General features: G+C 43.7%; 1 protein-coding gene across 1 annotated transcript; it reads right to left on the bottom strand.

Annotated features, from left to right (window-relative positions):
• Positions 1-6,763: 6,763 nt before the first annotated feature.
• On the bottom strand, positions 6,764-14,501 carry ywhag1 (3-monooxygenase/tryptophan 5-monooxygenase activation protein, gamma polypeptide 1; the record flags this gene model as incomplete). The annotated part of the gene is made up of 2 exons (XM_080549613.1): positions 6,764-7,420; positions 14,415-14,501. 2 exons carry the CDS (start codon positions 14,499-14,501, stop codon positions 6,764-6,766), a joined length of 744 nt encoding a protein of 247 aa, XP_080405739.1.
• Positions 14,502-14,735: the final 234 nt, after the last annotated feature.

Genomic DNA, 14,735 nt, shown 5'->3' with positions numbered 1-14,735 from the left:
CAATGCAAACAGGAAATAAAGAAAAAATAACATGTTATAACAAATAACAATAACACGGTCCTCTTTATCTGTTGTCCGTTCTATTTTTGCTCGACTTGATTATTTATTTATTTTTCTTATTTTTGCTTGAAATTAGCGAGCTGTTTTGAGCAATTCTGTCCATGTCGATGGGCAATGACATAGAGAGCAGACACACATCAAGAGGGGAATCACACAAATTATGTCATCAGTTATGTAGTGCTAGGCTGTAACCCACCACAACTCCCAGAAGTGGTGCAAAGGTGCCAGAGACACTGAGAGGGATGTGAGCTCTGATACACCACTGAGAGGGATGTGAGCTCTGATACACCACTGAGAGGGATGTGAGCTCTGATACACCACTGAGAGGGATGTGATAGACACTGAGAGAGATGTGATAGACACTGAGAGAGATGTGATAGACACTGAGAGGGATGTGATAGACACTGAGAGAGATGTGATAGACACTGAGAGAGATGTGATAGACACTGAGAGAGATGTGATAGACACTGAGAGAGATGTGATAGACACTGAGAGAGATGTGATAGACACTGAGAGAGATGTGATAGACACTGAGAGAGATGTGATAGACACTGAGAGGGATGTGATAGACACTGAGAGAGATGTGATAGACACAGAGAGAGATGTGATAGACACTGAGAGGGATGTGATAGACACTGAGAGAGATGTGATAGACACTGAGAGAGATGTGATAGACACTGAGAGAGATGTGATAGACACTGAGAGGGATGTGATAGACACTGAGAGAGATGTGATAGACACAGAGAGAGATGTGATAGACACTGAGAGAGATGTGATAGACACTGAGAGAGATGTGATAGACACTGAGAGAGATGTGATAGACACTGAGAGAGATGTGCTCTGGGATAATAGAAAAAGACAATGTTAGGGGAGCAGTTTGGGGTGATCACATCCTCTTTTGCCTGCATATACTTAAATGTAAATAACCAAAATACAATTAGAGCAAAACTCTACAGTACCCTACCATACACTACCCAGGGGTGCAAACTTGTGATGGCCCAAAAAGGAGACACTTTTTTTTTCTCTCAAAAAGGCGACACTTTTTTCTTTGCACTAAGACAATTATCAATAATAAGCTAAAAGTTATTTCAACAGCAGAGTTTAGCAGACAGGAAGATTAGTTAGAAGAATAGTCATGTGATTTGGATGAGACGTAGACCCCACCCCCTCCCCAAATATTTTTTTGCAGCTCTACACGATTCGCGTGGATGACGTATTTTGAAGTAAAAACGGCTAATTTAGCAGAAAGGTGTCAAGTTTGCACCCCTGACTACCATACACTACCCTACACTACCCTACACTTCAATACACATAGGGATGTGAGCACTGTGTCACACTGTGGATATACCTGTTTCCAGGACCTCACACCGTAAATCGGACACTTCGGAGGAAGTGCTGAAATATCTACCGTCATTCCCAACTCAAGCATTCTATTACCTAACCTCATCTGTTACCTAACGTCATCTACTGCCTCTCATCTATTGTGTTGTACACTAGTCTGAGTGACTCTGTCTAGACTGCTCTGTTGATATGTTGACTTGTTCCTGAATGGACCGGAGTTGTTTTTGCCATAGTGACGCCTTCTGCCTTGATTCTCTCTTAATGCCACCCAGCGCACCAAGACACACACACACACACACACACACACACACACACACACACACACACACACACACACACACACACACACTCCTCTTAACTCCAGAGCTCCAGGGGGGGTACTATTTATAGGGCGTCCACACGTCCTCCAGCTCCACTGGGCAGACAGCTGATGAGCTCTAGAGTGTTTGGGGGTTCTAAAAGAAGCAACGTCATCATGCCCAACGTTGGTTACCTTGGTGACAGTTTCACTATCCCAGCAGCCATTGATTGCACTGCTCACATATACAGTATATTAGGACACTCGCCAAACTAGTGTAAAAACCCAATGTCTGGAACAAGAGAGAAATAGTAAGCGAGCAAGCAAACACACACACACACGCTCGCACACACACACACACACACACACACACACACACACACACACACACACACACACTCAGCTGAGCAATGTTTATTTTATGAGCATCTGCCCAAACAGATGTGAAATTGCCTCTGATCTTATTTGAGTGCTTCTCTTTTGCATTGCATCCATACACTGTATATTACCTCCATACACTGTATATAACATCCATACACTCTATATAACATCCATACACTGTATATTACCTCCATACACTCTATATAACATCCATACACTGTATATAACATCCATACACTGTATATAACACTGAGACACTGAGACACTGAGACACTACTGAAGAAGATTGGAACCAGCTGGATGGAAGCAGCACGAACAGCCCAAAATCATATCAGATGGAAGAGTTTGGTTGATGGCCTCTCCTCCGCACAGAGCCAAGGGCCTAAGTAAGTAGTAAGTAATCTTGTGTCTCAGGCCTACACAAAACAGTTCCACCAATGTTTAGCTGCTGAATGTACATTAACTGCAATGTTCATGATGGAAACATAGGCCAACAACTTAACAGTAACAGTTTGTGATATTTGTATCATTCGTATCATTTGTATCACTGGAGTCCTGTTTCCTCCCAGCGTTGTTGTGTCAAGTTGTCAGAGGACTGTTACAATGTGCCGTGTTCAGTGACTGTGCATCTATAGCAAGTCACCTTGCTATAAACACAGCAGGCCATTCACAAGTCTGTGATAGAGAAGGTGAGCCCTTTGTTCTCAGAACAATGTCTGTGCATCAGTTGTTGAATGCCTTGTGGGAATCCTTGTGCTTAATCAAGGACTTTATTCCCCTTCGATTTACTGTGGAACTCTGTTGCCAAAGTCAATATATTCTATGGTGAATGAACACACTCTGCTTACACATGCCCTACTGACTCCATTTTACTCTGGCGGATTGTGCACTTGACTTTGGGCTGAGGATGGGGGTGAGAGTAGGCCCCGTGTGGCCCTCCTGTAATGAGCCCTGAGGTGAAGTTTCTCCCTGATTCAGCGTGGTGTTCTCTTCTTGTCACCCAGAGGTAATCTAACCTCTCACTTCCTCTCAGTAATGAAGCCAGGCGTTCTGTTTTGTGCTGAATAGTATGACTCTGTGACAAGGTGAGACACATCCTGACCCATGTTAATAGCAAGGTGTGTGTGTGTGTGCGTGTGTGTGTGTGCACGTGTGTGTGTGTGTGTGCGTGTGTGTGTGTGTGTGTGCGTGTGTGTGTGTGCATGCGTGCGTGCAAACTTGAGCGCAAATAATTTATATTCATTATTTTCTATTAATCAACAGTTTTATTGATACATACCAGTGTTGCATTTGTTGGCAGAGAATACAGAAGGTTTCACTTTCAGTCATGGGGTAACCCTGCCCTTCATTATCTGAAGGTACAGAAGATTCCTAGGTTGAATAGTTGTTCAAATCAGATTTCAATTCTGCCACTCTTTTGCCTGTACTAATACAAACCTGCCACAGAAGCTGTCATAATTCTTAATTGACCTAATTTCACTCTTTCCATATTCTGCCTTTGTGTATGCGCTTTTTCAAATCTTCAATGCGTACCGGGATTCATCTAAGTTTGTCAGTGTCGTTTTAGCAATTTGTACCTCTAAAAAGAATAGCCATGGCATATGAAGAGGCCAGAGTGGTTGCACCAGAAAAGTAATGGGTGAAATACAAATGGGTAAACAAACAAGCATATCAATAAATACATAATCACTGTCACACTACCAGAGCACACAGTTATAGAGTATGTCATAACTGTATTTCCTGGTCAGCAGGTCCTGAACTGTGCAGAAAGGTCACAGTCTGCCGTCACATAAGAGGACCCCCCAGCTGGGGGGATTTGGGATGACGTGACATCTGAAGGTTTTCTCAAGCCACTGTTGTGAGGGGAAAGAGGAAGCAAGTAACCAGCTTTCAAATGTCAGACCTGTCGGAGACGACTCGTCTGTGCCAGACGCTAGATTAGACGCAGCGTGAGTTACGAGGCCCCTCGACAATCTGAGAGACGGCGTTGGATGGCCCTGGAGGAGACCAGAAGCTGTTTTCATTACAGTACAGAAGGCTAAGAGCGCATAACGCATCTCAGTGACTTGCTGTTTCCATTCCAAAATTACTAAGATTCATTACAGATGTTTGAAACACATAACTACAAAAATATCTATCTATCTACAGTATCTATCTATCTATTTGTCTGTCTAGGTCTAATCTATGTATCTGTCTGTCTATCTATCTATCTATCTACAGTATTTATCTATCTATCTATCTATCTATCTATCTATCTATCTATCTATCTATCTATCTATCTACAGTATCTATCTATCTATCTATCTATCTATCTATAATCTATCTATCTAATAACTAGACAAAAGATGCAACAAATGTGTTCACAGTGTACACACTGTACATACAATATAATATATATTTGAATATACTACATAAATATTTTGTGTACAATTTATAACTCATTCGATCAATCAATTAATCTATCTACATGTATCCATCTAGCTATCTGTAGTGAACAACAAGTACAGTACAACAGTAATGTCTGCCTCTTTTGTACTGGAACATTCTTCAGTCACTAAGGAGCACCTCAGAATCATCCAGAACATCTATTAAAAGCAACACACTCAAAACCAATCCCTAAAGGCTAAACCCCTGTACGCTGATAGGAATTCAACACCAACAGCAGCACTGAAATGTGGTTAGAAGATCTTTGTATTATTTTTAATTCACTTTTTATTATTGTTATTATTCTTTTACTTTTTCACTTGTGCAACCGCTACACGACTCACATTAAGATACCAGGAGACAGCTGGGAAGAAAGTAGAGGAAACAAATAATGAATGGTCCATGAGTGAGTTCATTACGGAAACACTGATTCTGAGGGAAAATGAAATACTGTTCAATCTTAGATATCTCACTGCATAATGTAACAAAAGCACAAACAGAACAGTCATTCAAATAAATAAATCAATTGCTTTACAGTGTGATAATAATTTCACTATGACAAAATACCAGACAGGTTGAGTCAACACTGGTGTTCTTGTCAACCAACCCCCACCACTGTTTACCAAAACATAGGCTAATACAAGAATTGCATGTCGCTAAAGCAGTGTCCATTACAGATCAATTGTATTGTTAACAATCACTGTTTTGTTAAAGCATACTTTAGCAAATCGAGTAAAAAGAAAACACAGATTAAAATAAATTTTAACAATCCAATAAAAAGTAATAAATAGAAAATAATCAGATTGAAGTCTAGTCATTTCATGTTCATTTGAATACATAACGTCTGCAGTATAAGTTAATAAAGTCAAGCTACTGTATATAAATACATCACCAGCATGCACAATATTGTATTATCGAGAATATTGGAGCAGTTATTTTCTTACACTGAAGAAACAGTATAATAATAGGCAAGTGCATTTCTTGACAATTAAAAAAGTTAACACAAAAGAAAATCCACAAACCTCAAAGCTGCTTTTAGATCATCTATTCTACATTGCCAGTGCTCTGTCCAAAACATACAGGATGTTTAGGCCACTGATACAGCGTGTGGTTCCAGTTAACTCTGTGGGTCATTTCTGGGATCCAAGTGATTGTTGTAAACACAAATATAATTTAGGGCACAAGATTTAGTTGTTTTAATTATCTCATTCACAAGATTTTTATTTTTTCTCAGTTTGAAAGATTTTACTTTACTTTATTTTTTGAAGATTTTTATCTTAACGTAAAGATAATGATAATAGAAATAAGAAATGAAAAGAATGGAAATAGAAGCATCGGTGTGCAGGCCTTTTGTTCTTTTCACGTGTTACTATCCTCCCAACACCGACCCGCCGGGATGTGCATATGACAACTGTACTAAATATGAGGAATACATTTTTACAAATCTGGCGCCTGAAAATGTTTTATGTGTGACGGACAAGCTGTTCTGTGTTTTTACTGTATTCCTATTGTTGTTATAGTATTGTCTGTGTGACTAGTCTCAACACATTGCTGACACCATGGGAACAAAACATTGGTTATGTATGTTCAATCACATAGACAACCTGCTTTCAGGCAGTGATTACCATGACAGTGTGCACCTTAGCTTCCAGAAGTTGGTACATCTGAAGTTGGATACCTCTCTCTCTCTCTCTCGCTCTCTTGCTCTCTGGAACCCATTTGCAAACCCTCTTCTTTTCGCTATGCAATGACATTCAAGATTTTACTCTAAATATGAATTTTCTTTTTAGCTCAAGCTTTGATTTCCCCTTACGATGTCGAACACTTCTCCCTCACCACGCAAGTTAAATAAGCAGCTCAACTTCTTTTGCGCAATAAGAACAGTCTCTATGCCAGCGTGAGGGTGTCGTTCTAACCCAACAGCTACACTGTACTGACTGACTTACAGACCTCTTTCCTCTAAGTGGTGTTTTGGCAAATATTGCAGAGGCTATCAAGAAGAAAGGGGTTTATCTATTTTTTCCTTAATAATACGTCGTTTTTTAAACTAAAATCATCTCTCCTCTTTTTCATCTTGTTTTGTTCACTTTAAATTCTTGGAAAAGTAAAGAACTGCAGCTGTGGTAGGTATCATCAGCAGAAGTGGCAGCTAATGTTCCACGACCCCGTTTTGAATTTCTAAGAACTTTTAATTTTTATTTGTTGTCATTTTGTGAGCGCGCGTGTTTTGTGTTTTTCAAGCGGATCTCTCGGGACTCTTTAGTTGTTGGTCTCCCCGCCCTCGTCGTCTTGCTGGTCACTCGTCCACAGTGTCAAGTTGTCTCGGAGCAGCTGCATGATGAGAGTGGAGTCTTTGTAGGAGTCCTCATTGAGGGTGTCCAGCTCGGCGATGGCGTCGTCAAAGGCGGTTTTGGCCAGGTGGCACGCCTGCTCGGGGGCATTCTGGATCTCGTAGTAGAAGACAGAGTAGTTGAGGGCCAGACCCAGGCGGATGGGGTGGGTGGGCTGCATGTGCTCCTTGCTGATCTCATGCGCCTCGTTGTAGGCCTTCTCAGAGGACTCCACCACGGCGGCTCTCTTCTCCCCCGTGGCCACCTCGGCCAGGTAGCGGTAGTAGTCGCCTTTCATCTTCAGGAAGAAGACCTTGCTCTCGTGCTGCGTCTCGTTGCAGTTCTTGACCAGGAAGTTGTCCAGGAGTTTGAGCACGTCCTGACACACCGCCTCCAGCTCCTTCTCGATCTTCTCCCTGTAGGCCCTCACCATCTCGATCTTCTTCTCGTTGCCGTCGGCGGAGGTCTTCTGCTCGATGCTGGAGATGACCCGCCAGGAGGAGCGCCGGGCGCCCACCACGTTCTTATACGCCACGGAGAGAAGGTTCCTCTCCTCGTTGGACAGGGCCTCGTTCAACTCCGTCACCTGGAGGAGATAAGCACAGGACAGAGTAAGGGAGGCTATTAATATTCATATTAATACCACTGTATTTTCACCATATATAATATTTATCTGCAAATGTTTTATTTCGCTTCATTACTCTGTAGGCTTGCCAAAATAGGCTTATAGCCTAACATGTTCAGAAGTGCCACTGTCCAGTGGCTAACTTGGCTAAGAATATGAACTATATCATACTGAGCAACAAAGCTAGTCATTGATTTAATGAGAGACTATGGGAACACACATTCATTCATGATTCCCAGTAAACAAGGTCAGAGATGGGTGAACTCCCATGATGCTCTGCATCAGTGGTCGCTGCCCCACGCCTGTAGTAAGATGACATCATCCCTGCCAGGTTGCTGCTCATTGGCTTTCTCCTGCTCTGAAAGCTTGTTTTGTTTGGTTTTGTTTCCACAGGCCTGTCTGGCTAGCGGATTTAATCCTTTATTCCCCACCGAGACTATGCAGCACGCAGCAGAGGCATCTTTACATAGCCCTCTGAATATAAAGCCTGTTACTCTCTTTTTCGGGCCTGAATTCCCCTCCAGTCCCAGTCTCCACCCCAAAGCCTGGGGCCCTGGGCTGTCCACATGAAGCCCTTTGTCAGACACCTCGACTCTACTGAATGTGTTGTTCTCTCTCTATTATAGACCTCAAACCAGAGAGATTTTAATGCATACAATAATAATAATACATTTTTCTTTTAAAACACACCTAGTAAGGTGACTTGATTGTTTGCTTGAAGCCTCTTTGCTCCTCCATAAAAAAAAAGAATCTGCAGCTTGCTTTTTGATGATGTCTGCTTTAAAGTTCCACTGCCAAACCTAAAGTCACTGTCACTTTGCCCCAGATTGTGCATTTCTAGGTATAGAAGGGGCATTTTTGTGGATTGAGTTGTGTAGGGCGGCGGTAGCCTAGAGGTTAGAGAAGCTAGCAATCGGAATGTCGTTGGTTCGATTCCTGCCTCCGTTGGAAGCTGCATGTGCCCTTGAGCAAGGCACTTAAGCACCCTAATTGCTCCAGGGGCGCCGACTATGGCTGACTCTATGTCTAAAGCAAAAATACAACATTCCAACAATTGACTGACAAGTTATAAAGGCAAATAAAACATTCTTCTTGTTGTGGAAAGTTTGGGAAACTGCTAATTGTGTCTTCAATATAGTTAATTTGGCACATAAAGTTAAATTGTATATAGAACAAAGCCAATATTTATGAATCATTTGCAAATGTGTCTCTTATGAAATCCCTAATAAGGGGTTTCCATAGATTACTTTTTGCCACTTTTCAAATGATTGCCCAACTATGATTTGGTGTATTTGTTATCAGAATCCTCAATTGTTCCTAAAAAGCATCATGGGATTTTTTTGGGAGACCATAGTACGTCCAAGAGGAAGATAAAGGCACTACACCCAACCTGTCTCAGTCGTCTAAATCACTCCTGTTCTCCTTGCATGCCGGCTTCCATTTGATTGAGTGGGAATCACTAATGTATTCTTCAATCTCTCATTCTTCTAAATTTCTTTCTCAATTCTCTCTCTCTCTCTCCTGCCTTTCTAGCTAGATGACTTTACCTTACAGGGAGGGGCCAGAGGACAGAAAGCAATCTATCATGCAATCTTTAGTTTCCATGGAAACAGATAAATCTGCTTGGTTTCGGAGCACCAGTCTATCTCCCCGGCTGGAGACACATTGGCCTCCACATTGCCAACGACAGCAGCAGCAGACGCTGGCGTCATCAGTGGGTCTGAGGGAGGTGGGGAGGTCGGGGATGGGGATAGGGGCAGCATATCCTGTCACATCCTGCAGGCAGCTGTCCCTCCAAGTGAAGATTATGCTTTACATGGGCTTCTCCTCCCTATCTGCAATCCTTTCATCTGACAACAGGCCGTCCTCTCACAGACGTGTGGGTTTAATGAAAGGGAAGAAGGAGAACCGGCCAAACAAACGTTTACAATCCGCCACTTACAAAGTTAGCAATTAACAAGCAGGTTAAGCACTGACCTCTAACATGTTACGCAAGTAGCGTGTTGCATCATAAAGCATCATAAACCTGACAACACCGCCATATAAATGACCTCTGGACTTGTTGTGTTGTGGTGTTGTTACCGAAAAGGCCTGAACGCAGAGAAAACACCATGGGGACACATTAACAACAACGTTATGTTCCTTTCCAAGCGTCAAAGCTAACGAGCTACAGTACACCATTGCCATCTCCCACAGTATGTGTTAGCATTAGCAACAGAGTAGGCAAGAGCACCAAAGGGGTCAGAAAAACAAGCCCTAAACAACCCCTCTGAAAAACATGGATGTCTTTGTTTCAGCAGGCTGGGAGGGGGGGCAGAAAGGCCTGACGGAAGCTGTGGTGCGGAGATCACAATAGAGCTCTCTGTCTGCTCATACAGCTCACCAATCACTGCTCACTCTCTCGTGACTCCCCCCCTGCACTGTCGGGGCTGTCAGCCCAACAACTGTGTGTTAATGCAAACAAAAGGCACGGGAAATACAATCCACCTTTCCTCTGTGGTGGTCCTCTGCATTAGCCGCTAATGTCGAGGCTTTAGGGTCGTCCCTCAGAGAGGCGGGTGGTGTGGAGATACGGTCGGTCTGTCTGTCGGTCTGTCTGTCTGTCTGTCTGACTGAGGAGGCATGGAGGTAACCGTAAACTTCACGGTTTACCTCAACACAAAAAAGCTGACATGGGTGAATGAGGATTCAGTCTTTGTCCCCAGCTCTCTAACCTCTATCTGCCTTTCTTTCCTCCCTATCTCTGTGTTTCCCTTGCTTCCCCCACCTCTTTTTTATTTTCTTCTATATACTTCTTGCTCCCTTGCGCTCTCTCCCTTTGCGTTCTCTCTCTCTCTCTCTCTCTCTCTCTCTCTCTCTCTCTCTCTCTCTCTCTCTCTATCTCTCTCTATCTCTCTCTATCTCTCTATCTCTCTCTCTCTCTCTCTCTCTCTCTCTCTTTCTCTCTCTCTCTCTCTCTCTCTCTCTCTCTCTCTCTCTCTCTCTCTCTCTCTCTCTCTCTCTTCTCTCTCTCTCTTAAGCAAATGTGACATCCCTCCTGCCTACCCTCTCTCCGAGGCCGCAGAGCACAAACGCAGTGTGGACTAGCCTACCTCGCGTCACAGGCACTGCAAGTGTGGATGACTGGTTAAGGCAGAGAGAGAGGGAGAGAACGTGGTGCTGGGGGGGGGGGTTGATTGTGAGGGGAGGAGAGGGTTGCTTCCAGCAGCTCTGTGTAGTTATATAACCAGACATGACTGCAGTTTTTCATTGATTTAATTTCTCATTGCAGCTGCTGCAGGGTTCTAAAACTAAAACGCACAAAAGGTTTAGACCTCAAAAGGCATGGAAGAAAAACACGAGTAACTGCAGTGGTGTGTTTTAAGGCCAGGTCAATGCTGATGAGGTTTTATAATCCCCCAAAGCACAATCTGTAAAGAAAAACAATGGCCTGCAGTTCAATAACTGATCTATATACCAATGATTCTCAAAGTATGCAATCTTATGAGCTTAGTACAACTGTCTTACCTCATAATAACCCGAAATCTAAGGTTGTATTTCATTTGGGCTTTTGCGTCAAACTCCCTATAGCTTCAGAATATGTCAAACTATCAGGTCATTCTCATGGACTGTCCGTCCTTGCAGCCATAGCTCTGTCTATGAATTTGAGAGTGGGTACACTTCCCCTCTCCTATCCATCAGCTTACTAAGCCAACTGGCAGGGACACTCTGATAGACCTCTAGAGAGGGTACACACATGACACAGCCTAGAGCGGAGCAGGCTACTTTCCTTTTAGTCTAAGCAGTGTACCCAGAAGACACAGTGGGGGCAGAATATGAATGGCATGCTGGGAACATGAGTCACCTCCTCCTATGATGGTAAAGAGCATACGCTTAAGGCAACATGACATCAGGGACTGGATGCACCACCCAAGGAGTGAACGCCCTGCTTCTCCTCAGGTCGAAGGTCAGCACATGGGGTGTTTCTGCATCCAGAGTACACTAGTGAGCTGAGCGTTCCATAACAACATATATTTAGAATTTTGAAGGAAATGTTCAGAACCATCTTCACTTAGATGTATAGTATTGTAATCTTAAATTATTAAACTGCCAATTTGACTAAGGAAATTACAAGACATCTACACATGCATCACTTATGCCTCTGTCATGAAGGATAAATACTCTTACATAAACGTAGTAAAGGTTAGTTGGCATTTACTGAACGCATGGTGGTTCTGAGAACTGACAACGCTGAATGTTTAGAGAAAACGTGCTCTGCTGATATGCTATGCTGTTTTGAATGCATACATCCATTGGGTTGTATTGCATGACAAGAGTTGTCTGACACGTATATATCAAAGTCTTTGATGGCATAAACCTGTCAGTGAGTGATGGGGTGGCTGTGGCGCAGGAGGTAGAGCCGGTGGCTAATGATCACAAGGTCGGCAGATCGGCGGTCTGACCACGTCTGGCCCCTGTTGTATGAAATGTGCTATACAAATAAACTGGCCTTGCCGTGCCTTGCCTTGCCTTGCCTTGCCTTGCCTTGCCTTGCCACATGTCGAAGTGTCCTTGGGCAAGACACTGAACCCCAAATTGCTCCCAGTGAGTGGGGCCGGCGCCTTGCATGGTAGCTTGGCCGCCATTGGTGTGTGAATGTGTGTGTGAATGGGTGAATGAGAGGCCGTTGTAAAGCACTTTGGAATGAGGCGCTATATAAGTCAGTCCATTTACCATTCACCATGATCCATGAATGGGTTTGTGTTAGGAGATGTAATGAATGTAGCAATAATAATAACTGCATTGTATACAATGATTAGGTTAATTATGACTTACAGTACCATCTACTGATTTAGTAGCAGAATGAGAGTAAGTGGTAAGTGACTACCAGAGCCACAAACTCAAAATCTCTTCGCAATCTTTTATCATCATTTTTGATTTTGATATAAAAGCATATAGCCTCAGTTTCTGTCATCTCACTGGTTTTTGTCCGGCTGCCGCTGGGCGGTTACCATGACTGCAGTGGCGAGGGATTCCCCTCCACTAATGGGCGAGGCAGCAGACACACCCCACTACCCACTGCTGCAGCGAGCCGAGCTGTGCTGTGCTGGGATGGGATGGGGTCGGCCCTCTCTGACTCGGCATAAATCAGAGGGTGGAGCCAAACCTCCTCTGACATTACCACCAGCAGGTCCTGGAGAGCATGAATCATTTGCATTACATCCTAGCTGCTTCCTATGTGAAGTCTCTGTAGCACAGACACCCCTGTGCACTAAGCCCTTAGGGCCTGCTGTCCAATGCAATATAATCTAACTGTTCTGAGTAAACAACACCATGTCCTATGTAGCGTTATATTCTGTGACAATATAGACTATACTTCTTTACTCTTACTGCTACTCAAGGTGAACAATCTTCTCTCCATACTTTCATGTAAAAAGCAGGATTGTTGGATCACACAATATGCCCCCCCCAGAGACTCTAATAGGTTTGAGAAGCACTGTGGGATACACGGCCAACTGCAGAGGATGCAGACCATGGGACACTACCCTACAACGGGCCTTGCCTGGTCTGATCATGAAGTAGAAATGTCACATCTAGGTAAAACCAGGACTGACACAGTTGGTTACTGATGCATTGCCAATACCATTATGACCATCTTGCAACTGTATACGTTGAAGATGGGTATTAACAGGACAAGAATATAAATGGTGCAATACGGGTACTGCACCTTGGCACGCGCTGCGACACGCCTTGTGTGGATGGATACCTGCTAGGCTTGTTGAAGGAGGATGCAAGGAGACAGAAGGAGGATGCAAGGAGACAGAATGCATTGCTACAACGTCTCGTTATGATAGAAGAGGACCCAACCATAGGCTAGAGAAACACTCTGCAGTACAGTACAGCGCATTCATTCACTGCAATATGACAACCACAGAACCTTCTGGAAGAATGTCTGCTGCTGCCACCCACGTTTGTAATTGTACCAGGTTCTACAGACAGATGGAGTCTATTGCGCAAATCGATCAACCTGCAATCAACCTTTGTGGGTAGATTTGAGAGGCATTGTTTGGAGTGATTCTCCTCATTCTGATGAATAGCACCAATAACGGGAGGCTTGCCTAGAGATAAGAGCATCACCACACATCGCGACACATCCATCCCCTTCGCCGACGATGTCCCTCTCCTCCCCGGGGGTCCAGGAGCCTGCCAGTCCACTGCGTGTCCTCTGGTCAAACTCCCCATGCAGCACAACGTGTTTACGCGAACCTTATCCAATGCAATGGTCCCTTCTTTGCTCATATTCTGCATCTTTTCCTTTTTCCATTGTGTCAGATCGACGAGGAAACGCAGTGTTATCTTGAGTGTGAGATGCATTATAATAACTTAATTGCCATTATACCATCTGGCTGGTTAGAGAGAGACCTGGAGAAAGGCACCGCCCCAAGATCTAACGGTCCGCATTCGGTCGCTGGATGCTCAGATGATCTTAGCCTCTCCAGACTGACAGCCTCTTTCCACTATGTTTAAAACAATCGGACCATAACCCATCGTTTCAATAGCCCAGACAAGCATTTCTTAGATATGGTAGCGTGAGCAAGCAAATACTCTTTGGATCATAAGAAATCTATTGAGTCTCGTTGGAATAACGGTATATTGGCCTTTACAGTCAACTTCCCATGCAGGAATGACACTTTGTGATATTATTGTCAAACCTCTATCGTATTCAAGACGGAAGGATACTCGTGATAATGATCTTTCACATCGGGTTTAATATTAATACACCAAACGTGCGCTCTCTTCTGATTACATATGACATGGAACACTAATTACATTTCAGTTGCCTTGCCTATACATCGCAGAAGCAATTATTTTGAATACAGATTTGAACACGGGAAGACCAAAAAAAGAAAGTGAGGTTATTGACGATTATACACTGATTACATTATTAAATATGATTCCAGAACGCAGAACTCACCGATTTCATCGCAGCTGCCATATCATCATATCTCTCTGCCTGCTCAGCCAGCCTGGCTTTCTGCACCAGTTGCTCGCGATCTACCATTTTATTAGATGTTGTTGATGCAATATGATTCTAAGAGTGTAAAGTTGAATATATGATATATCACATATATATCTCTCTATGCAGTCAGATGTGCTCAGGTCCTCTCGCTCGGGCTGCTCCGGGTTGTCTGCGCGTGCCGCCGCCCCCCCCCCCCTCCCCCTCCTTACACTTTCCCCAGATTGCGTCACCGTCCCAACAAGGCGTGTCCGCTCGCAGTGATGTAACGGTCCTTAT

Source organism: Nansenia antarctica (genome assembly GCF_963989245.1).
Source record: "Nansenia antarctica genome assembly, chromosome: 20".
NCBI lineage: Eukaryota > Metazoa > Chordata > Actinopteri > Argentiniformes > Microstomatidae > Nansenia > Nansenia antarctica.
This window is presented reverse-complemented; position numbering and strand designations above follow the sequence as displayed.